The following is a 22,350-nucleotide window of genomic DNA, read 5'->3' as shown; positions in this document are numbered from 1 at the left end:
TTCCTTGTTTCCTTATATGATCAATAATCTGTCTAGTTGCAAGTGAGTCTTCTTTTTGTCATCATTGGTACCTATATTTGGAATGTTCCTCAAGGCTCCTTGTTATCACCCCCAAATCTTATTGTTAGGCAATGATTAATCAAGCATAATGTGCTAGATGACCACTAAGAAATTCAGAGAGGAGATAATCCCTACCCTCACAGAACAAGACCCAAACAAAATGACCACATTTGGAAAACTAGAACTACTTTTCCTTAGGAAGGCTCTTTCCAGTGTTTACAGCCAACATTTGACTTTGAGTTTGCTTAGTAGGCTGTTTCCATTTGTAATTATACTTCATATCACATGGGTAGTTCTCTAAAGACTTTTAGTGGTTCATGAGTTATTTGTTTTTGAGTATGTTAGTGAGGGTGATTATAAGAAAGAATGCTACAACTCCTAATGAATAAAACAGAGATTATGGAATAATGTAATATTTGAATTCTAAGGGGTTTTGTCTGGTCAATCAGTCAACAAGCATTTACTAAGTAGCTGCTTATATACCAGGCACTGTGCTAGGCTTTGGAGATACAAGTATAAAGAATAAAACAATGCCTACTTACAATGAGTTTGCATTCTAAGGAGGAGGGAGGAGACAAGTACATGTAAAATATGTGTAGCATAAATATAAAGTTAATAAATACAGAATGGTTAACTGTAAGGTACTTTTAAGGATGGATACTAGCAGTTGAGGGAATCAGAAAAGGCTTGATGCAGCAGATGGTGCTTACCTGAGCTGCATCTTAAAGGAATAGAGGTATACTTATGAGATGGAGATATGGAAAGAATGTATTCCATGCATGGAAGACCACCAGAGCAAAGACAGAGTCAGGAGATGGAGTGGCATGCATTAAGAACAGAAAGGTCAGTTGGTCTGGATAGAAGAGTGTAGGAGGGACAGTGACAACCAATGAAGTTGAAAATGTAAGATGGGGCCAGGCTGACTTTAAAAGTGAAACAGAGGAGTATATATTTTATCCTAGAGGCAATAGAAAGCCGCTGGAATTGCCTAAATAAGGGAGTACCACACTCAGACATGTGTTTAAGGAAAATTATTTGAGCAGTAGTGTGTAAAATTGATGGGAGTGGGGAAACATATGAACCAGGGAGAGCAATTAGGAGGCTATTGTAATAACCTGGGTGAGTGGTGATGAGGTCTGAAACTGCAGTGGTCATCCAATCTGAAGCATAAATTGTCTCCTTAACATCACCAGTGAGTGGTTCTCCAGTCCCCCCTTGTGGAGCTCTAATAAAGAGTACCTTACCTTCCTTAAGGAGGGTAGATGAAATAGATGGTCTACTGAGATCCCTTTTGGTGATATGGTTAATAGATCTGTAACAAGGGTGATTGGCAGCTATATCAGGGATCATTAGGGAGTTGCCTGATCCATGCCTGATTCTCTCATGGATTTGGTCATGTATGGGGTAAGACATATGATCTGGATGGGGCAGAGCAAAAAACATATGGACTGGGGTACCTCTTATGAAGGAAGACATGTGTCTCTCCCTATGGAGTCAAAGTATACATGCCCGTTCCACAGAGGTATCCCAGTCCAGGAGACCGGGGAGTTCCCTTGATTATCTTTGTGGCAGAAAAAAATTCTATAGTTGGAAACAAACAAACTTCCAAATCTTGACTTTCCAAATCTTTTTGGGTTAGAGTAATATTATGGTACCAAAATTACTTCTTGCCAGGGGATGTTGGCTCCTGACAGCAGGGAGAAAATAGCAGCATCTCAGGCACAAAGATGGGTGCCTATGTGTTAAGGTTTTGAAAAATAACATTGAGTCACTTCTTTCTTGGGAAGAATGAAAGAACCTTCTTTCTCTGGTTGTAGATTTAGAGCTGAAAGAGAACTTAGATGTCATCTAGTCCAACCCTGTCATTTCATAAAGAAACTGAGGCCCAGAAAAGTGACTTGTCAAAGGTCATACATATAGTGACAAAAGCAGGTTTTGAACTTGGGTCCTCTGCCTCTAATTCTAGGTCATTCCAATGTACCTGGCTTCCTCCCTGGTTCTATTGAATCTAGTCACATGATGTACTGTTCATCCTGCCGTATTCTTGGCCCTGGAAATTTCCCTTTCTCTATGTTATTCCCTAGCATAAGGGGTTACTTTCAGCTACAAGCACTTCCCAACATGAAAATGGTGAAAAAGATCAATCTAGGCACTACCTCTTTCCAGTTAGTAATAGTAAAACTGCTTCAAAGTAGAGCTTCCCAGAAATCGAATCAGCTTCCTTCCTGCCCATATTCCATTTCATAGAGTTGCTATGATTGCCTTAAGCCATTTATACAGGTATGAGATCACATATAGGTAGTCTCTGGCCCTATTATAGATTGTTTCACTATGCTCCCAGTGTATAGTAGCCAAAAAAAGGCATCTTATCCTCTTCCCCTCAACCCTACCAATATGTGGGTGACTCCTTGCCTATTCAAACTGTAAGCAGTTTGGGCTGTACCTGGTTCCATGTTTTGCATTAAGCATACCTAACATACTGCTGGCATTCTAGGTAATTACAAAGGGCAATAATGCCACTATAGCAAAAAGGTGTTTTAAGATGTTTACATCATGAATAGAAGTCATCACTTTTTTCTTGCACCAAATTTGTTCCCTTTGCATTTTCAGGCCTTGACAAGCACTTCTTAGGGAAAGGGGCAGAGGGAAGATAATGGTATATGACAGACAAATGTGTATGCCACTGTTAATTTTGAAAAGCACATGGCCCAAAAAGAAATAGAAAGAGAAAGGAAACATACTAAATGATACATGATAAAGTTACGAGGGAAGTTTCTGTGAGCAGCTCATGATTTTTTTCTTTATAGTTCTACAGGTAGCCTATTTGCAAATTTCTACAAGGGTATTAGTTCAGATGGACCAAATGACAGGATGCTAAGGCATGTAAACAATGGTTTACTTTTCCACAATTACTGAACGACAGGCTCTTGATATAATAGGGGGAAACAACCAAGGCGAATTTCTTTCTTGCCTCTTTCCCTCCACCTTACTGAGTTCCTAATCACAGCCATGCTCTTAAGAAACCTAACCAAGACCTGGAATTTCAGAATTCTTACCTAGCATGGCAAATGTGGGTTTGAGGCTAGGAAAACAATCAGCATGCTGGTTATAGAAGAAGAAATCAATGAAACAGAATTAAAACATGTGGCCTTTATTTCACCAAGTGGAATTGGGGCTCTTAACCTGGGGTCTATGAACTTATTTTTTAAAAATTTTGATAATTGTACTTCAATATAATTGGCCCTGTGGCAATCTTATCTATTTTATTTCTGCATTTAGAAAAATGATTCTGAGAAAGGGTCCGTGGGCTTCATCAGAATGCTAAAAGGAATCCGTGACACACAAAAAATTAAGGACCTTTGAAGTAGAGCATCTTCCTCTACGTGGCTTTGCTTTATTTAGTTGTGGTTTGTTTTCAGTCCCACTTGGGGGTGCAGTGGGGTTTTGAAATTTTTTGACTGTCACAGATTTGCTTTAAAGAATTTTTGTGTTCTTTGTTAATATTCAAACACATGTATTCATGGGTTCACAGACACACACACCCCATTGGACTACTTCATGGGAGCTGGGTGGTGTGTGTGTGGAATGCACAAGAGAATAAACAGTGAGAAATATGGTAGCTATCTCTCTGGGCATCTTCAAGAATGACCTAGAAGCCTTGTCTATCAGGAGACAACTCTAATGAAGCCAGAATAATGCTATAGTCAGGGAGACAAACTAGTTTCCAGAGGTCCTTTTGAAGATCTTTGGGTAAAATACAGCCTAGGATACATGGAATACATTGAATTGTTCTCCATTTCCCCAAATTTACCAAGAGTTAAAATTATATCAATGACTAAAATGATAAGAAACTCAGGTAGGAATTGACTAATAGCTTTAACTTTATATATAGGAAACCTACATAAACAGTCCTCCTATTCTGAGAAAGACAAGCAAATACTTGCCTGTATTATACCAGCTGCCAGATTCCATTTGTTGCTGAAGCTTATAATTCTGTGTTCTGTTCCACAACAAGTCAAATCTTTTCTCCCATTCTTTGGGTCTGTAGAGTTCTTTTTAAACCACAACAAACCCTAATTTCTGGCTTATAGCAATTTGAAGGTCCTGATTTCTGAAGTCCAGAGTTTCTAAGTTAAACAGTTAGGATTGTTCATTTTGTTATGAGAATGGTTTGTGCTTATAGTCTCATAAATAGGAAACTTTCAGCATCTGGCATAGATTACTGCCTTTTGTGGATATATGCATCATCCTTATGGAATTGTGTGTGTGTGTGTGTGTGTGTGTATGTGTGTGTGTGTTTGTTTAAGTTGCCCATAATTTCTGGGAACAATATACAACTTCATGTTACTTCAAAGGGAAATGCAAGAAAAAAATGTTTTTAATTTCCAAAGCTGTTTTCAGGAGCTGGACCATTGCTACCTCTTGCTACCTTGTGCCAATGGGGGATTGGGACTTTGACAAAAAGCAATAAACCATAATGAATAGAACACTGAACTTTGAGTCAGAGAGAACAATAATCATTTCCTAGCTGTATGATCACCATAAACTACTTTTTCTCCCTGGACTTAATTTTCCTCATCTGTAAAATAGGCACAACTATATCTATAGTACTTATATCTCATAAGGTTATTGTGAGGCTCAAACAATACACTATATATAAAGTATTTTATAAAATTTAAAGCACTATATACATGCCAGCTATTACTATTATTATTATTCTTTCAGGTAGAAAGTGCACATTCCTGTCACCAAAACTCGATAATAAATGTTGTGTTCCCCTGACTCTTTGACTGAAGTGGAAGTTGCTGGTCCTAGCAGTGCGCCCTGCTAGTACTCTCTCCTCTGAAATTACCTTCCATTCTCTCTCTCTCTCTCTCTCTCTCTCTCTCTCTCTCTCTCTCTCTCTCTCATAAGATGATTGTGCTGGCAAAAAATGTTCATGAAGAAAAACGAACGACCCTTGTCTTGGCTACCTATGATTAAGAGGGGTCCAATCCCTGCCTCCCCCCAAAACTTTCTATATTATCTCTGATAAGTGATCAATCAGGTTCCATTTGAAGAGTTCTGGTAATGGGGAAACTCACAATAGGAGTGGAGAACCATAGAAACTTAATAAGTAATTCATGCCAAACTAATAAAGTATACAAATAGTGTTGGGTGCTAGAAAGTGCACTGGTCTTAGAGTCAGAAGATCTGTATTTAATTCCTGGCCTAAACATTTACTAGCTGTGTGACCTTGGGCAAGACATTTAACTACCCTGAGCTTCAGTTTCTCATCTGTAAAATGAGGATAGTAATCTTTGCACTACCTATATCATGGAATTCTTGTGGGAAAAGCAGTTTATAATCTTTAAGGTGCTTTAGAAATACAAATTCTTGCTGTTTCTCTAGGGTCCAATAAATGTTTTTGATGAAAAAAAAACCTTCATGCAAATGGCATAAAGATGATCAAGTCAAAGCTCTGTTTAAAAAGAACACCTTCTATGATGTTAAATGCTTCCGATGTTAGATGAAAAAACAGGCTCAGCAAAGCAACTGTTGCTCCTGAATTCTAGACTACTATGGAAACAATTACTGATTCAGCTCAGATACCACTTCCTCTGTTTAGGCTTCTCCAATCTCTCCATCTGAAAGTGTTCTCTCCCTCCTCTCATATCCCTTGAGTACCTTGTCCAAGCCATCCTTCATCCAGCTGCCAGTGATATTCCTAAAGCACAGGTTTGATTGTGTCACACCCTATTACCCTTAGGGTCAAATAGAAACTCTGACATTTAAAGCCTTTCACAACCTACCTTTATAGCCTCGTTGCCTATTATTCCCCTTAATGGGTTCCACGATCCTGCCAATTTGGCCTCCTTACTGTTCCTCAGATGAAACGCTCCACCACTTGTCTCTATATCTTTATATTGGCTGGAAATGCTTGGAAAGCACTCTCTCCTTTCCTTGTCTCTTAGAATCTCTAGTTCCCTTCAAAACTCAGCTCAAGTCAGGTGGACTTCAGAAAAACCTGGAAAGACTTACATGCACTGATGCTGAGTGAAGTGAGCACAACCAAGAGAAGACTGCAAACAGTAACACCAACATTGTGTGATGATCTAGACTTAGCTCTTCTCAGCAATGCAATGAACTAAGACAATTCCAAAAGACTCATGATGGAAAATACTATACACATCCAGAGAAAGAACTATGGAGTCTGAATGCAGATTGAAGCACACTTTTTCTCTTTCTTTTCTTTCTTGTGGTTTTTCCCTTTTGTTCTGATTCTTCTTTCACAACATGACTAATGTGGAAATGTATATACTATAATTGTACATGTATAGCCTATATCAGATTGCAGGTCATCCTGGAAGGGGGAAGGAAGGGGGGAATTTAGAACTCAAAATTTAATAAAAATGAATGTTGCAAATTAAAATAAATAAATAATTTTTTTTAAAAATGCTATTTCTTCTAAGGGATGACTCTTTGGGAGGGGGAGGGATATTAGGGAAAATTATGGTAATGTTAAAAAATGTTAATGTTAAAAATGTTAAAGGTAATGTTAAAAAAAAGACATCAACAAAAACTATTTTAAAAAACTCAGCTCAAGTGCCACTTTTCCTAATATTCCCAAATGTTAATACCACTCCCATCTTGTATTTATTTGCACATATTATATATGTCTTTACCTCTGACAACATAATCTCCTAGAGAGTAGGGAGTGTTTCATTTTTGTCTTCATATCCTCAGCACCTAGGACAGTGCTTGATGGTAAGCACTTAATGAATGCTTGCTGGATTGTTCAACTGATTAACCTTTCCTTTGCCTACCTAATTGCCTGGCTTTTGTTTTTCCTGAACTATTTTTTTTTTTTTGGATAAAGGGGATAGATGATGAGAAAAACCAACTCTTGCCAGAGATTTATTGTACAAAACAAAAGAAGTTAATCTGAGTAATTTTTCAGTTATATCTCACCCTTCATGACCCCATTCGGGGTTTTCTTGGCAAAGATACTTGAGTGGTTTGCCATATCCTTCTCCAGCTCATTTTACATATGAGGAAACTGAGGCAAGCAGGGTTAAGTGACTTGCCCGGGATCACACAGCTAGTAAGTGTCTGAGACTGATTTGAACCAGGAAGATGAGTCTTCCTGACTCTAGGCCTGGGCATTCTATCTTGAGTACCATCTAGCTGGCAAAATACAAAACAAAGCAAAGCAAAGCAAAACAAAACAACAAAAAAGAGAAAGGCATAGAGCAAAAAAGACCTTCCAATGTAGTATACAATAAATCTAATCTTTCCCATCTCGATGATGGTGCTACATAATCAGTCAGTCAACCAGCATTTTGAATTTACGCTGTGCTAAGCACTGGGGATACAAAGAAAGGCAAAAACAGTCCCTGCACTAAAGGAACTCACATTCTAACGGGGGAAAAGAACATGGAAATAACTAGGTACATACAAGATATAAGCAGAGTAGATGGAAGGTAATCAGAGGAAAGGCATACAGAGAACTACTATCCATAGTGATGACCCAGAGGTACTACAAGATCATTCATTAAGGGAAGATTTAATTAAGTTCACTATACTGGGCTCACTAAGATAGTAAAGTAGAGAAGTGGATTTTAGAAGAATTTTCAACAAGGATTCACATGAAAAATATTTTCAAGTCCACTCAGAGGAGTGGAACCAGAACTGGAAATTGAGCAGACCAACAGGAAGGAACATTGTGGAAAAATTTAGAGCTATGCATAGGAGAAAAGTTAACTCCCAAACAAGGAATAGAGAGGGATATAGAGGATTAAGTGGATAATTTTGATTTCATAATATTGAAAAGTTTTTGCACTGATGAATCTAATAAAAATTAAGATTAAAAAGGGAAAAAAATAAACTGGGGGGAAATCTTTGTTATATGTTTCTCTGATAAAAGTCTTATTTTCAAGATATATAAGAAACAGATTAGAATTTATAAGAAAAAGAACCATTCACCAATTGACAAATAGTCTAAGGATATAAATAGGTAGTTCTCAATGGAAGAAACCCAGGCTATTTATAGCCATATAAAAAAATTTCTAAATCACTATTAATTAAAGAAATGCAAATTAAAGCAATTCTGAGATTCCACCCAATACCCATTGGAGTGACCGAGATTATAAAAAAGGAAAATTATAAATGTTGGAAGGGCTGTGGGAAAAGAGGCACATTAATAAACTGTTCGTAGAGAGGTGCATGAGTATAACCATTCAAGAAAGAAATTTGGAATCATACACAGAAAGTCACTAAACAATTCATTCCCTTTGACTGAGGTACACAGTGGGTAGGGCTGTATTCCAAAAAGATCAGAGAGAAAGGAAAAGGTCCCATATATACAAAAATATTTAGAGCAACTTTTTTTATGGTGACAAAAAACTGGAAATTGAGAAGTTGTCTGACAGTTGAGGAAAGGCTGAATAAGTTGTGGTAGATGAATGTGATTGAATATTATTGTACTATAAGAAATGAGGAAAATAGATGATTTCAATAACACATGGAAAAACTTATACCAACTGATGCAGAGTGAAGCAAGCAAAATGAGAACAATTTCATATTAATGATATAAAAATAAACAATTTTGAAGATTTCTGTGAACTAATGAAGAATGAAATGAGCAGAAATGAGAAAAAATTTATGCAACATTGTAAAAACAAACGACTTTGAAAGCTATAAGAACTATGACCAATACAATGACCATTCATGATTTCAGACAACTGATGATAAAATATACTATCAATTATAGAGGGGTGATGGATTTAGGGCACAGAATGAGACATACATAGTTTTGTGTATAGCCAATTGGGGGATTTGTTTTTGATTGACTATGCATATTTGTTAAAAGAAATTTGCTTTTCTCCCCTTTTCTTTCAAAAGGGTGAGGAGGAGGAGAGACAAAAAATAAGTAGATGTCTGTTAATTTAAAAAAATAGAAAACTTTCAGATGAGGTCATTGTATTATTAATTTTATTTAACCGTTTCACTTTGTTACAAGAAGATATCTCATAAAGGGGGTAATGTATAAATGTTCATGATGTTAAAACAAAACTAAAAAAATAAATAAAATATTGGAGTTGTGTTGAAACTCTACGGCCCTTCTAAGCTCTAAATCTATCATCTCATGATTTGATTCTCAAGCATTCTGGTTAATCAAGGTTGTATTGCAGTTTGATGTTTTCTGGCAATATTTACTTTCCACTTGAATGAAGATTGCATTGTTTACTTCTGTCTTTTCTGTGATGTCTATAGGCATCCTGGAAAAACTCTCCATTTCACTAATAATTTCTCCACAAAAACTAGAATCAACCTACCTCCAAGTAGCCTATGATGCAATATTTCTGTGGTCCATCCAATCCACAGGTAGAAGAGGCCGTAAGCTGGGCGCTGCGACCCACTAGAAGATCACCAACGATTGGATGACAAGAGCCACTGCTGCAGTCATCTTGAGCTTTTGAGAGACTAAACAGCACTTGAACCCAAAAGAAACAAAGCTGTAAACAGAACATAGACTGAAGGACAGAATGATCTGAAGGGCTAACTAGTTAACATGGGATATTAATAGACTGGTTCTTTTTAATTCTATTTTTACTCAACAATTAAATCTTGATCAATTGGGAGTTAGTTCTTCAGTGTCACTGTAGGAAGATGAATGGGGACTAACACAAATCTCAGGGAAGGTAGGTGGCACAGTGGATAGAGTCCTGGGCCTGAAGTCTGGAAGACTCATCTTCCTGAGTTGAAATCTGGCCTCAGACACTTAATATCTGTGTGACCCTGGGCAAGTCACTTAACCCTGTTTGCCTCAGTTTCCTCATCTGTAAAATGAGCTGGAGAAGGAAATGGCAAACCACTCCAGTATCTTTGCCAAGAAAATACCAAATGGAATCATCAAGAGTCAGACAAGGCTGAAACGACTGAAAAATATAGAGATTAGAGATGTCAGGAGATATTTAATCCCTTCTGTTATACAAGCTGTTGGTGTGTTTATCATCAGTCAGTCAGCAAGTATTTATTTGTTGTTGTTAAGTCATGTCCGACTCTTCATGATTTCGTGGACCATACTGTTCATGAGGTTTTCGTGGCAAAGATATTGGAATAGTTTGCCATTTCCTTCTCCAGCAGATTAAGGCAAAGAAAAGTTAAGGGTATTATCAGAGTCACACAGTTAAGTGAGACCAAATTTGAACTCAGATATTTCTGTTTCTAGGCCCAGCACTCTATCCACTGAGCCATCTAGCTACTTCTAATCTAAGCATTTATTAGATACCTATCATGTTCCAGGCATCGTATTAGACTCTGTTGATACAAACAGAAATAACGAAATAATCTCTATGCTTAAGGAGCTTATATTCTAAAATTGAATATAGAATTTTCTCCTGAAATATACAAATAGGATCCATTTATACATTGGTTTATTATACAGATTCAGATATACCATGGGTCAACTCATGTTCTCTGAATCAGAAAAGTGCATCAAGTAAAAGCTACATAGTGCTTAGTCTATATTATGTGGGCATTCATATACAACCCAATACTATTGCCACAAAAGGATTCCTTTATAAGTGATGTAAGAGAATTGGGAACCAATATCAGCATCACATGGCCAAAACAAACTATTTTAATTCTGAGTTTTGGTCTATGTGACAATGTGCCTTTTATATTACTTGCAGAGTCCTGCAATTTTATGGGGAATGGTGTTCTGAGCAGGGGAGTAGAGTAGGGTAGTTTGTTGCACACAGGAATTGAGGAGATTGTGAAACAAGATGTCTTCTTTTTTGCACCTCCATTTCTTCAAGAGTAAAAAATGAATTGATACTGAGGTATTCTAATTCTGTGTATAAGTGAATTAGTGTTGAGCATTAATGATTGTAAAATGACATATACACATAAATGGATATTTTCTACACATTAACCTCTTCTTGATAACTCTATTCAATTTCTCCATCAATAGGACTATGACTTAGATAAGTCCCAAGAAGTTCTCTGAGGCACATAAAAATTCAGCGATTTGGCCAGTGTCACATAGCTAATAAGTGTCAGAGGTAGGATTAGCATCTAGATCTTCTCGAATCCAAGTCCATCATTCTTTACATTATGGCTACCATAGTACCTGGCATATAGTAGGTACTTAAATACTTGTTGATTAAACTGAATTGCTTCTAATCCCCATCATACCTTTCCAAAATGGTAGCTTAGTGGGCTGAACTTTTCATTTTTAATCTTCTCCCTAATTTTTTTTTATTACAGATCTACACTTGATTTTAAAAAAAATCTTTTTTGAGATTTAAGGATATGAAGAAAGTTCACATTATCTTTATTCAGAATTAATGCAACCTTCTTTTCCTACTGAATTTTTTTGAGTTGTTTGTGCTGTCATAAATGACAACTACTCTGTGTTGCGCCATTATCTGTAAGTCAATTCTAAACTGAGTCTCCTTTCATTGTCCTGAGTGAGCACTTAGGATACATTAAGCTAGAAGAGGTTGGGGTGGGAGATCCATTTGGACAGGGCTATTCAAAAAGGTTCAGGCAGAGCAAATGGGTTAGTGCTGTATTGAGATTATATAAGACTTCCCTTCCAGGGTTTTGCCCTTTTAGGCAAGTTCTATCCTGAATTCTTCTGCTAGAATGGGAGCCTTTGAGGCTTTGCCTGTTTTTATAACTCGGCTTGGCCAAACTTGCTCTGATAAAAATGTTTGTGCCTCAGAAATGAAACTAGACCAGAGTCATGATGAAAACTTGAAACTTTATTTGCATGAGTTTATGAGTATTTATGTGAAATACTGATATACAATGTTGTTTGGAATGGAGATTGGGGGAGAAGTGAACATAGGTAGTGAAAGCTTCAAGCCTGAACATAGGCTCAGTCATGACTTTTCTGTGAAGATTTTTTTTTAAAGCATTTAGCTTTTTTCCCAAGTCAGCAGTGACTTGGGTTTTACCTAGAGCATACAGATATGCCTGTGCTACAGGGAAATTTCATCTGAACTGTGTTGTTGGTGTTGTTTTAAAATATCTAGTGTTTCAACAAATACACTTTGAAGAGGTAGTTATTTAAAAGCACATACTGATGAACCCTTTTGTAAAATAAAAAAAATTAAAATATATAAATTTATATATTCTGTAAGGATGTCTATTTTAATGTTTAATTTTCACGAAACAAGGTACACCACATACAAAAGCAAGGCTATCTCTCTGCAGCTCACCTCAGAAACACACAATACATTAGCTTTCCGAATAGAACAAAATGTATTGCTAGATAATAAATGAAGCTTTTGCCTTTCATCTAGTTTCTCAAAAGCCAAGGGGGCCTAGTACATTTAAATTTTTTATTGCTTCTTCTGCACTTTATTTTAATTTTTCTTGGCATTCCAAGGCTACAACTATGACCTTGTCAAAATGTAGGACAAGTGAAGTATTTCAATATTTAGTTTATTTCTGACAACAAAATTTTCCAGCTTTTTGGAAAAGAATCCAGAAACTTCCCCCCAGAGAAAGGCAAACTCCCCATCACCATTTTTATTTATGCATTTAGATGGATATGTGGTTGACTGGGAGCAGAATAATTAGGGTGGAGGTGACTTGGACTTTGTCCCAGAGCACTGAAATTTATAGGGTTCAAATTTTAACACACGGGCTACACTTTTAGTATCAGTTTTTCCAGTAATTATATTACTGGGAATATTACCCAAGGAGGTCAAAGACAGACAACAATCCATATCCCAAATATTCATAGTAGCATTTTTTGTGGTGATAAAGAACTAGAAACAAAACAGGTATCAATCAATTGGTGGAAATGAGTATACGAACTATGATATGGGAATATAATTGTATATAATTTTGTAGTAAAAAATGATGAATATGAGTTAGCAAAATGTGGGAAGATTTTGTGTGAACCACTGCAAATGAAATGACTAGAAAAAAAATATACTAAATGACTATAGTAATAATATAAATGAAGAGATTACTAAATGGGAATTAAACTCTGAGTAATTTAAAAATTGGTCCTATAAACAGATAATGAAAACTATTTCCTTCCTCTGAGAAGAGTGTCAGGGGATTACTAGGTTACAGCTTTGTATACACAATTCAATATTTTTGCCAAATTTTCTTGGTTGTAAGAGAGTTCAAATCTGAACTCTTTTCTGGGCAGAAAGAGAAGGGGAGATATTTCCAGAAATGACTGTAATATAAAATAAAAAAAACTAATAAAATTGATTTTAAGACATTCTTTAATACATGTACTCCTTTAGCAATGTGAAAACAACCGAGTATAGCATGTAATTAATAATACCCATCTGTTAATCACGACTGTAAATAATTTCCTCCTCCTGCTATACTGAATTTTTCTCATGTATTTGTATTATTTTAAAATCATGAATTTACTCAGTTGATTTGGCAAACTGAGGGGTTTTGAGGATGAGGGAGACAAGAATATGTTTGCAGGCAGTAGGGAAATAGCCAATAGATGGTGAGAGATTGAAGAAAAGTGAGAGAGGGGATGATAGATGAGACAATCTGTTGGAGAAGATGAGATGGGATGGAATCACTTATGCAGAGAGAGATAATCCTTGGCCAGAATTGTTACCTCTTCATGTGAGACAGGGATCAGAGAGGAGCTAGTGGGGGAAGACAATTGAGTAATATGAGCTAAGAAGGAAGGGATACCAATGATCTCTTAATTGCCAAAGCTGGTGTGTGTGTGTGTGTGTGTGTGTGTGTGTGTGTGTGTGTTTCTGATGGTAACTCCTTGGTACTTCAGCTGTTTGTGGTTGTTTACAGCATTTTTTTCCATCTTGGAAGCTCATAACCTGTGAACTATCACAAAGTTTCTGAAATTACCCTGGGGATGAGTTATAAGTACAAGGCTCTATTATAGTTATAGGGTGATGATAAGCCAGACCTTGATGTCTTGTGGACATTCAGAAGGTGTCTGGAAGCTTTAGGAAGGAATCAAAACACAGTTTTGCCAACATGGTGCCCAACTTCTACTACTACTACTACTACTACTATACTACTACTACTACTACTACTACTACTACTGCTACTACTACCACCACCAGTCAGCCAGCATTTAAATACCACTTTCAAGTTTATAAATTGCTTGCTTTATACATGTTATCTAATTTGATCCTTATAACAACCCTGTGAGGTAGATTATTACATTATTGTTATACCTATTTTATAGCTAAGGAGAGTGAGGTGGACAGAGGTTTAGTAACTTGGCTAGAGTCACAGAGCTAATAAGCATCTAAGGCAGGTTTAAAATTCAGGTCCTGATTCCATATCCAGCATTTTATACACTACGCCACCTAATTGCTGAATTTCTAGGAATACTGGGCTGATACTTTTCATTAAGCACCTGGCACTTGTAACTGGGGAATAATGGTTGGATAAAAGATGGAAAAGGCTGAAATTAAGGACATTTTAATTCTCAAAACTTACTTGGAGGTAGTAAGGGTTTGAGTTTGATTGTGGGTATGTTTGCATGTTTGTATGTACAGTGAAAAATGGAACATAGCATCTCAGTTATTATTGGTATTATTGTAATTATGCAGTAGTAGAGGGATGGTACTGATTGGTATTATAGAAAATTTGGGATCATTGGGAGTAATTTTGGAAAATATCCTTCACAATGACTGATATAAATGTTACTGAACTTTTAAAAAAAAATAACAGAAGCACAGTGAACTCAACACCTCAACACAAAGCATTCATTTACCCAGAGAAGACAATTTGCTTCCCCACAATCAAAACTTTCCTAAACCCCCAACATTGGGACAACCACTTTATCTAGAACTAGCTTATATTTTTAAGCACATTATGTTTACAAATCAGTGATTCAAAAGGGCTGACCGTGGACTACCAGGAATTGCTGTTTTGATAGTGATCATAGTAGCACAGAGTTTCCAACTAGTTGAAATAATTATGCAGCTGAGCAGTCATGTAAAAATTATGTAGGTTAGAGAAAAATGCAGGGAATTTTGGAAATTTCTCCTAACTGATTTGAAGCACTGTGGGGAAAACCAGAGAAATGAGCTTTGAAAATAATCTTCATACTTACCAAGGGGCATAAAAAAGGTCAGCTGAAATTTCATTCTTTTGTCCCCAAAAGATTATTACAAATGCTGCTAGGTGACAGAAAACATTAAGGTTAGAATCAGTCACTGCCAGAGTCAGTCATTTTCATCCTTGCATAATGTTTACTAAGCATCCAAGGTGTCAATGGTGTGATTGCTCTCCCAATTAAATTCAGTAGATTTGCTCCCAGTATAGGAGGCAGCATGGTGTAGTAAATAGAATACTGGACCTGAAGTCAGGAACACCTGGGTTCAAATCCCAAGTGTAAGGAACAGAGAGGATGAAATCCAGCTCCCCAAGTGAGAAAGATAGAGAGCAGAATGAGTGAAGGTGGTGGGCATAGAAACTTTCCCCCCTACCTTGGGATAGGCTTGAAGCAGGCCCAGGCCCCTACTCACCCTGAAGAGATTTTCTAGGCTATCCTCTTCAGGTTAAGAGGGAGAAGAGACAGGAGAAGGAGAGAGGGAGAAGGGAGAGGGGAGGAGGGAAGGAGAGAAGAGGGGAGGAGAGGAAAGAGAAGAAAGGGAAATAGGAGAAGAAAGTGTTGCTTACCACTGTATTGCTTGTTTGAGTCACGAGAGCAAAAGGATGGCTTTTTCTTGAGTAACATCCTCCCCACCCTCAACTTCCAACAACTGCTGATTCTTAGGTTCCTTTTCCCCTTCTTTACCTCTCTCCCTAACCCTAATCAGATACCTTATACTTATATGTGTATAGGTGTCTGTCTCTTAATAGAATGTAAGCTTCATGAGGGCAGATACTATTTGGTTTTTGCCTTTGTTTTCCCAGCAGGTAGCATAATGACTGGAACATAATAGGTACTTACCAAATGCTTATTGGTTGACTGACAGATTGATTATACTGAGTAAGCTTTGGCTATATCACAGAAGATCGTAACAACCTGGTGAAAACACAAAACAAAACATGGGAATGGGAATCAAGTTCCAGTCCTTGCACGGACACTAACTCCGGCCTTCTCCTCCTTCCTCTGCAAAAACAAGGGGTTCTAAGGCCTCTTATAGCTCCAGCAGTTAGTTGGTGGGTTTATTCTACTGGGGCTAGACTCTGCCATAGCTCGGTCTCGATTACAACAAGCGATGAATGAGTTTTTACTGCTGATCATGGACAAATCACTCCCTCCTCTGGCTTCACTTTCCCCCTCTATCAAATCAGAGAGTTAGAGCAGATAATCCTTGAGGTCCCTTCCCACTTGTGGAAAATGTGGCTGGGAATGTTGCTTCTGCATATCACTCATCAGGGCGATGAGTAGCTGCTGGGGTATTGACAGCTATAGGCTGTTGACAAGGAAATGTGGGGAATGGGAGATATAATGAGTGGGGAGGGGGGGCAGAGACTCACGTGGGGAAATTGGGTGCACCAGATAGGCTGTAAACTCTGCATTACTCAGCCAGTGGGCAAACAGGGGAAGGAACTGCGATTCGGGCCTAGGAATAAAAAGCTTTCCTCTCCCTTCTGTAAGGTGTGCCCATACACGGCATGCCCGGCCTTGCTTGTCTGTTCATAAAGTTTTTCTAGTTCACCAGTGGCTTCTTGGAACTTTTGTTGCTTACAAACTCAAACATTGGGATGATACTTTGAAGATTTGGAGAGAGATGACTTCAAGCCTTTTTTTCTTTTAGCTCCCTTTAAAAATGCATGTTTGCTATAGGAATTAAGATTCCAACCCCTTCTGTCCAGTAATCAGGCTTCCTAGTTGCTCAGTATGAAGAAACAACTGGCCTTAGTGCCTAGTTATTCAGGACAATTAGTTAAAATAGAAAGCTTCCTCTCCCCTTTGGGGTGGGTTTTCTGGCAGTGTTCTTGAGTCTTTGGCCTTTTGTCCTGAAAAGTTGTCTCTTCCCCAAGAGACAGTCCCTCCCTGCCTCCCCCCAGATCTAAGGGTGCTTTTTGTTTTATTTGCCATTTGCCCTGAGTACTGATTGTGGTGTTTGTCCTAGGCACAAAAATTCCAAGTTATAATTTTGCTAAAAGAGGATTAAACATACATGGGGATTAACTTGAGCCCCAGTGGGAAGTACATAGGAGACTTTTTGGTTAAGGTAGGAGTTTCTTTGGAGTTTTCCTCATATCTGCTATCTTGATTATTTCCCTGGTTTCCAACCTCTCACCTTGCCTTCACCTTTGGCATAGCTGTTTTCCCAGACTCCTGACTGCAGGCCTAATTATTAAACACAACTTGCCTGCACCCAGTTTCCTGACCTGTTGCTGTGATCTACCATTTCCCCTTGGATCATAAATGACATTTCCTTTTGTAACTTTCCGGAACTGGTCAATAAACATCGGAGATAAAAGAAGGAATATTAATTGAGTTGCCTCTTTACAACAGGCAAGGGAAGCAGTTTGGTTCAGTGGAAAGATCAATGGCCTTGGAATCATAAAAACTGGGCATTGTCATAGTATCTCGAAGGCTGGCTGTGGAATCAGGAAGACCCTGGTGCAAATCCCTTTCACTAGCTGGGCAAGTTATTTAACCTTTCTAGGTCCCACTTTCCTCATGTGCAGAATGAAAATAATGATTGCTGCAGACCTGCTCCACAGGATTATTGTGAGGTAAAAAAGAAAGTGTCTGTACAGCACTGCAAAAATCTGCAAAACGTTATATAAATGTTAGTTATTATTCAAGTCACTTATTTAGCTATATGACCCTCAACAAATCACTTTTCTGGGCCTCAGTTTTCTCAGCTGTAAAATGAAGGGGTTGAGCTAGATAATTTCTAAGATCATTCCCAACACTAAAAATCCATAACTCTTTATGTGAAATTTCTTAAATTCATGGAGTTGGGAGAGACTTAAATGTACTTAATTCATTTCAACACATCTGAAGATCAATTCTCTTATGAAATATATCCAGTGAAGATGAATTTATAACTTCTCTTAAGCCACCATCTAAGAAAAGCAAGTCATGGGACAGAAATATTTTACCCATCTCATTCTCCATTAGCTATTAGAACAGGGCATATGCCAAGAAACTTGCATGTCCAGCACTCAACTGTATGGTCCATCTGTGCAGTCAAACTGTGTTAATGGTCCATAACAAATCTTTCAATCTCATTCAAGTTAACTGAGTTTGGAGAGACAGAGAGATTGTGATTCAACTCTTCAATACATCAAGGAAGCGTAATTTATTGATATGGTCTTTCCTCCACCAATGTAGGTCATACTTCCCCTTCAACTTGGTAAATGGTCTTTAAGAATTGCTTTAAGGGACAAACATTTTATCAGTTTACAATCCATCAGGTGATGAACTTCTTTAAACTTGGCTAATACTTGACAAGGACTGATCCTTAGCAACAGGCCTACAGCCCATCCCTGGGATTGTACTCCAAGCCTTTCCATCTTGGGTGTCCCTGAATAGTCTTTGGGAACCCAACCTAGGTGACTTCTACTTTATAGTAAAGCACCGGTGTAGTGCTTTTGTACAATACTGGTGTCCTATTGTCTGGCAGATGTTAGTAAAGTGAAATGAATTTGAATGAATCTGGATAATTTAGGATACAAAAAATAAAATTCTTCCCTGATATAAACCAGTAAAATCAAAGCTGAGATAGGCAGGTTGGGGAAGAAGCAATAAGCAGAGAACTTACATAGATTATTATTCTTTCCTCAGTTCTTCCATTCTGTGTTTACAAGTCTGATCTTACTGGGGGGAATTACATCTTTTTGCTACTCAGGACCTACCCCTGATTTCCTCCAGTAATACATGATCTTTTCTCCCTTACAACTCTGAGAGCACTTTGATATCTTGCCTACAACTTTATTACTTTCCTTCTATTTTGTTTTGTAGTTATTTTTATATTTATCATTTCACCTCTGGCCAAAGTTTTGCCAATTTTTATATCTCCTCTAAAACCCAACACAGTGCTCTGTGTAGTAGGTATTTAATGACTTTGTTGAATTGAATTAAATCAGAAGACATCTGGCCTAAGATCTACCCCCTCCAATGGAAGTCAGCTTTCACTCTTCTCTTCTCAGCAAAGATTAAAGCTGGCACACTTTGTACACTTAAAAAAACCCACAACTATCAGGCACTTCTCAGCCTTCTCATCTTTAATTTAATCAGTAGTCAATCAACAAGCATTTATTAAGTGCCCGCTATGTGCTAGGCACATCAGCAACCATTTTAAATTCACATTTGCTAGTACTGTAGAAAGCACATCTGTCTTGGAGTAAGAGCTCTTGAGTTTGAATCCTAGATTTATCACTTCATGCCACTCTCACACTGGGCAAATCATGAAACTTCTTTAACCCTCAATTTTCCCCATCTGTAAAATGGAGATAATAGTACTTGCTCTACTTATTTCACACGATTGATGGGGAAAAAGCACTTGTTATTATTTTCTTCCTTCCTTCCTTCTCTCAAATCTCCCCGTTTTTCTAAAGATAAGGCGCTTCAGACCAGACCTGTTGCTGTAATTAGAATTTGGAAATTCCCAGGAAGCCTGAGATCTAAGATCCACCCAGGTCTTATGTAACCAGCAAACTGCCCTTACCAACATTCACTTAAGAACCAATTTTAGAAGCTATGTGTAAATCCTGTATGTACCTTTCCTTTGTCTATCCGTAAAGCTAAAGAATGAGTTTTGATCCATCTATGGGCAGACCAGACAGAGCTCATGTTTGGCATTCCCCAGAGTGGGCTATTTTCTTGTCAAATTCACTTCTAGGTTTGGGTTTTGTTTACATACTTACTTGGGGGATGTATCTAGTACTCAAGCTGGTGTTTCACTTAAATGGATGTGAATATTTGTGTATGTGTGGGATAAACCTAATAGATGGCTTTTCGTCAGTGCTAGCCCCAGGGATGCCACTGCTTAATACACAGTTAAATAAAGCTTGTCATAAAAAAGTGCTACGTAGGAGTTTAAATGCAGATTGAAGCATACTATTTGCTCTTTTTTCTTTCATTTTGTTTCTTCTTTCTTGTGGTTCCTTCTATTGTTTCTAATTCTTTACAACATTACTAATGTGAAAATATGTTTAATAGGAATGTATATGTAGAGCCTATATCAGATTGCACGCTGTCCTGGGAAAGGAGGCAGGGAGGGGGGGAGAGAAAATTTAAAACTCAAAAGCTTATGGACGTGAATGTTGAAAACTAAAAATATATTAATTAATAAAAAGTGCTATATAGCTGTTGCCCTGACTAGCAAAAAGATATAGAACTCATAACAATCAGTCTTTTCTTTGGTAATGACTTCTCAAATTCTCACATACACTGGCCAACATCTCTCACAATGTCACCTTCCCTATTGCTGTCAAAGCCACTTCCATGAGTTTAAGAGAAATGAAGTTACTATGGACACATAATAGCAAACGTCCTAGTTCATAGCCCCAAGGTGCCTGAGCAGTGCTTAATAAGTTATGTTTCTATACCAGAGGAAAAAAAAATCATACATTAAGTGACAACGCCTGAATTTGCCTGCCTTGCTTCCCCAAACGATAAATAAGGATGAAGGAGCAACGGGATAATTGTTAAGAAGTTAACCCTTACCAATTCATCCTATTATCAGCCAAGAAAGGATAATACTAGGAGGCTTTCTCTAAATTGATCTATTATCTATCAGAGGAATTAGGAGACATTTCAATGCTATACTATCACAACAGCATTTAGAGAATAAGAAAACAGAAGGCAAAGCAATGGTTGTTAAATTGTGTGAATTTTTCAAATGCTTAAGAATATTTACATGTGCTTACCTTAAGATGTGAATGGTATTTCAAACATATGGGATTAAGATAAACACAATATAGAAAGTAAATCTACAGTAACTGTTGCCACAAGTTGCAAAGGGGCAAAAATAATGAAAGTTTGAGGACACTTATGTAATATACAACATGTGAAATTACTTTTTTGGGCATGGCATAATTTGGAAATCTTGCTAAGGTTTCAATAAAGTATAAAAACATTCCCAGCATCTTGCTAATTCAAGATTGAAATCCTTCTGTAGCCAGCAAAAGCTTTACTGTTGACTACTGAGCTAAGCCACAACAACCACATTTATAGTTTTGTCTGCATTTTGCTAATCTGGGGCTTAGACCTTCCATAAATTGAAAGAAGATTAATGGTAACCCTCTGTGCTGGGCTACTCTAGGGGCCCACCACAATCAGTGTTTGCTAATGTCTCAGCTAAATCCACGATGTCACAATTTGCTTCGAAAAGATAAGGAAAGCCTTACCTGAATGGAGAGAATCAGGCATCTACAGAAGAGCTCCGGGAAACAAACTCAGCATGTAAAGACATACCTGTGAGCAAGAGTTTTAGTTTAACCAGAAAAGGTTTACCTCCAGGCATCTGGGTGTACAGGAAAAAAAAAAGGTATCCTAAAACCTGCCAGAAAGGTGATTTATGAAGTCATTCACTTTGGATTTAAGGCTTCGGAGAATATATTTTTCGAACAGAGATAGCAAGAGATAGCTTTGGTAGAAAAAGTCATTCACTGACTTCCTGGATTTTGCAAAGCACAGACAAAAAGGAGATACTGCTTTGAACTGTAACAATAAACAATTACATTGCTCCAGCATTTAGAAAAGGTCCAGGACAGTTGCAACTGCATGAATAGTGTAGAATGATGGAGGAAGATTCGGGTTAACAGGGAAAGGTTGACATTATGCTCCGAGTCTCTGGTGACACACATGCCCTCTTAAAGTATAAATTGCTTTGTTGGGGGTGGGGAACTCTCTGCCTCATCTTACCAGCTCCACAAATATAAGTGTATTTAAATGACTATGACTCCTGTCTCCTGAGGAGATGAAAACAAACATGGCTTATGGGAGCTGCAGACTGCAGCTTTAACTGCTGTGCATGTCACCAAGCACCTTCATTTAGTATGTGTAGAAATAATAAGGCATAGCAAATGCATTGTGGAGCACAGAATGAGGAAAACCTGGGTTCAGAGGATGATAGATTTAAAGCTGGAAGAGACCTGAAAGACCATCTTCTCTAGTCCCCTCACTTTATAGATGAGGAAACTGATGTCAGAGAAGGTGAATGATGAGCCTGAGATAATGATGATGACAATGATGACGATGACCAGAATTTATATGGTGCTTTCAGGTTTGCAAATATTACTTAATTTTATCCTTACAATAACCCTGAGAGGTAGGTGCTATTTTCATCCTCTTTTTACAGATGAGGAAACTGAGTTAAGGAGAGGTTAAATGATTTGCTCTGGGTCACACAGCTA

The 22,350-nt window shown here is 37.7% G+C and overlaps 1 protein-coding gene across 6 annotated transcripts in view; it reads right to left on the bottom strand.

The window, feature by feature from the left end:
* The window catches only part of LAMB4 (laminin subunit beta 4), a 155,658-nt gene that overhangs the window by 129,001 nt on the left and 4,307 nt on the right, over nt 1-22,350 (bottom strand). For 3 of the 6 annotated variants that reach the window (XM_027838867.1, XM_027838872.1, XM_027838873.1), the window contains exons 2-5: nt 21,343-21,409; nt 15,974-16,048; nt 15,131-15,194; nt 9,378-9,535 (exon numbers count right to left, since the gene is read on the bottom strand). In XM_027838867.1, the coding sequence (XP_027694668.1) occupies nt 9,378-9,535; nt 15,131-15,164 (192 nt within the window). In that variant the 5' untranslated portion in view covers nt 15,165-15,194; nt 15,974-16,048; nt 21,343-21,409. Of the gene's footprint in view, nt 1-9,377; nt 9,536-15,130; nt 15,198-15,973; nt 16,049-21,342; nt 21,473-22,350 lie in introns of those variants that run through there. The other 3 variants (XM_027838868.1, XM_027838870.1, XM_027838871.1) reach the window with 3 other exon arrangements.

The sequence above is a fragment of the Vombatus ursinus genome, unplaced genomic scaffold (assembly GCF_900497805.2).
Source record: "Vombatus ursinus unplaced genomic scaffold, bare-nosed wombat genome assembly UNPS02014830.1, whole genome shotgun sequence".
Lineage (NCBI taxonomy): Eukaryota > Metazoa > Chordata > Mammalia > Diprotodontia > Vombatidae > Vombatus > Vombatus ursinus.
This window is presented reverse-complemented; position numbering and strand designations above follow the sequence as displayed.